This window comes from Verticillium alfalfae, genomic scaffold, assembly GCF_000150825.1.
Source record: "Verticillium alfalfae VaMs.102 supercont1.5 genomic scaffold, whole genome shotgun sequence".
NCBI lineage: Eukaryota > Fungi > Ascomycota > Sordariomycetes > Glomerellales > Plectosphaerellaceae > Verticillium > Verticillium alfalfae.
In genome coordinates this window covers 696,944-698,779 of record NW_003315034.1, presented here as the reverse complement: position 1 = coordinate 698,779, position 1,836 = coordinate 696,944, and the positions used below count along the sequence as shown (strand labels likewise).

Sequence of the window (1,836 nt, the reverse complement as noted above, 5' to 3'; positions counted from 1 at the left end):
CGTCCTCCATCGCTTGGCCCGGGCGCACCGTGTAACGTGCGGCCACGTGCCCGAACCATCATGTAGTGGTTGCTGCTGAGGTTCTGCGGCCGCCGCGTAGTAGTGCGCGTCCTGCACTCGCGGTACGCCCGGTCCCCGCGCCGGCGCCAGCGACTTGGTGTGGATCTCAAAGTGCTCGTCGCCCACCGACACGGTCAGCGACCCGTCGTTCCACCGGTGGATCAGCGTGTTCTCTGCAGCTGGCCCGTCGCCCCGTCCCGCCGCACGCGCACCTCGGCCTTGGGGTTGTCGGCTTTGGCGTTTTGCACGTCGCGCTCCGTCGGCGCAAACGTGTCGCGGCTGTACAGGTCGGGGTGCACTGAGATGAATTTGGGGACGCGGAAAAGACGAGAGCTGTTTTTTCGGGGGGGTTTTTTTCGTCAGCGACCCACCATCATGATGGATAAAAGAAAACAAGTGCACAGGCAGTTGGCACGAACCTGTCCGTTCTTGGGCTGGGGGATACGATGGCGGGACACCTGCGCGTCCTCGACGACGTTGTTCTGCGTGGAGTGGAAATGATCATCGTCGTGGTCCTCTGCGTCGGCACGTCTCGCGGGCGTCTCGTCATCGTCCGAGTTGAGCTCGCGGTCGCTCGCTGGGAGAATGTCGTTGTCGCCAATGTCAGAATCGCCGAAAAGGTCGTCGGCGCCGTCCTCAGGGATCTCAGGGATCTCGGCAAGATCTTCCGAGTCGGACATGATGGGAGGAGGAAATGGGTTTTCGGAGTATGAAAAGCTCTTCGTTTTGTTCTTATTATTGTCGGCGGAAGGAAAGATTTTGATGACGAGGGCGGTCCGTTCGCAAGAGGTCACCAGCAAGCGAGGTCGGGTCAGAGCTAAAGGTGCAAGGGAAGAAAGCGCGAGGCTACTTGGCACCGTCTCGATTGGTGTCAGTGGGTGGACGGCATTGACTTCAAGCTCCAGAAACTCGTGAGCACGGTCCAGGTGAGGCTGCACGAGCCACATGGGAGACGCAGGCGCCTCGTCTGGCACGATGCGTCCTGGCGAGATGGCCGTCTCTCATCGCTGGCATGGACTTGCTTCTGTCTCTGTGGTCTTCATTGAAAAGGATTGGGGCTTCATTCCCACGAGGCGTCATGCTCACAAGGCATCATGGTCACAAGCCCATGGACAACGAAAATGCTGGCATCAAGTGCCTTTGAGCCACATCCATGTGGCTTTGCTTCACAGCTCACGACCCCTCGCTTCGTTGTACCGATACGGTTTAGCGCATGTCGCCGCTCCCTCTCTTGCCTGGAGTGACCCAAGCCAAGTTCAACCTCACCTCAGGTTTCTGTCACCCCTTTCCCACATATACCTGTTCCCTCGACGACAACACGTGCGCTGGCATCGACATCTCCTTGACGATACGCAGGGCCAAAGGCTCATCCAACCGTTCTATTCCAGCTCCGTCCCAACCTCCACGGTCCCTCGGCGCCACGTGCGGCATATTCGACCCTTAGCTGCTGTACCTCGGGCCCTCATTTGGATACTTTGCCCCTTGGTAGCTGCTCTGCTAGCTTCCCGCTGCTGGCCTCATCACCATGTCGAACCTCTTTTCCGGAATGTGAGTACCGGGTATCTTTCTGTTTCATGGTCTCGCATCTCGACGTTTCCGGCTCCCTCGGCTTTCCGAGTATGAGTTGTGAGCTCTCTCCTCTCCGACCTAGGTTGCCAAGTGGCGTTGTTGGGCCTCAAGCGACGACGTGCCCGCCCAGCTGTTAGTGCGCTGGCTCGATGCAGAGTCGTATTGAAGCTATACCATATCACACAAGGTTGGCTTGGCCCAGCCTCT

The 1,836-nt window shown here is 58.7% G+C and overlaps 1 protein-coding gene across 1 annotated transcript; it reads right to left on the bottom strand.

Moving 5' to 3' along the window:
- Positions 1-419: 419 nt before the first annotated feature.
- Positions 420-740, bottom strand: VDBG_04535 (conserved hypothetical protein; the record flags this gene model as incomplete). Its single annotated transcript, XM_003004883.1, has 1 exon — positions 420-740. One exon carries the CDS (start codon positions 738-740, stop codon positions 420-422), a length of 321 nt encoding a protein of 106 aa, XP_003004929.1.
- Positions 741-1,836: the final 1,096 nt, after the last annotated feature.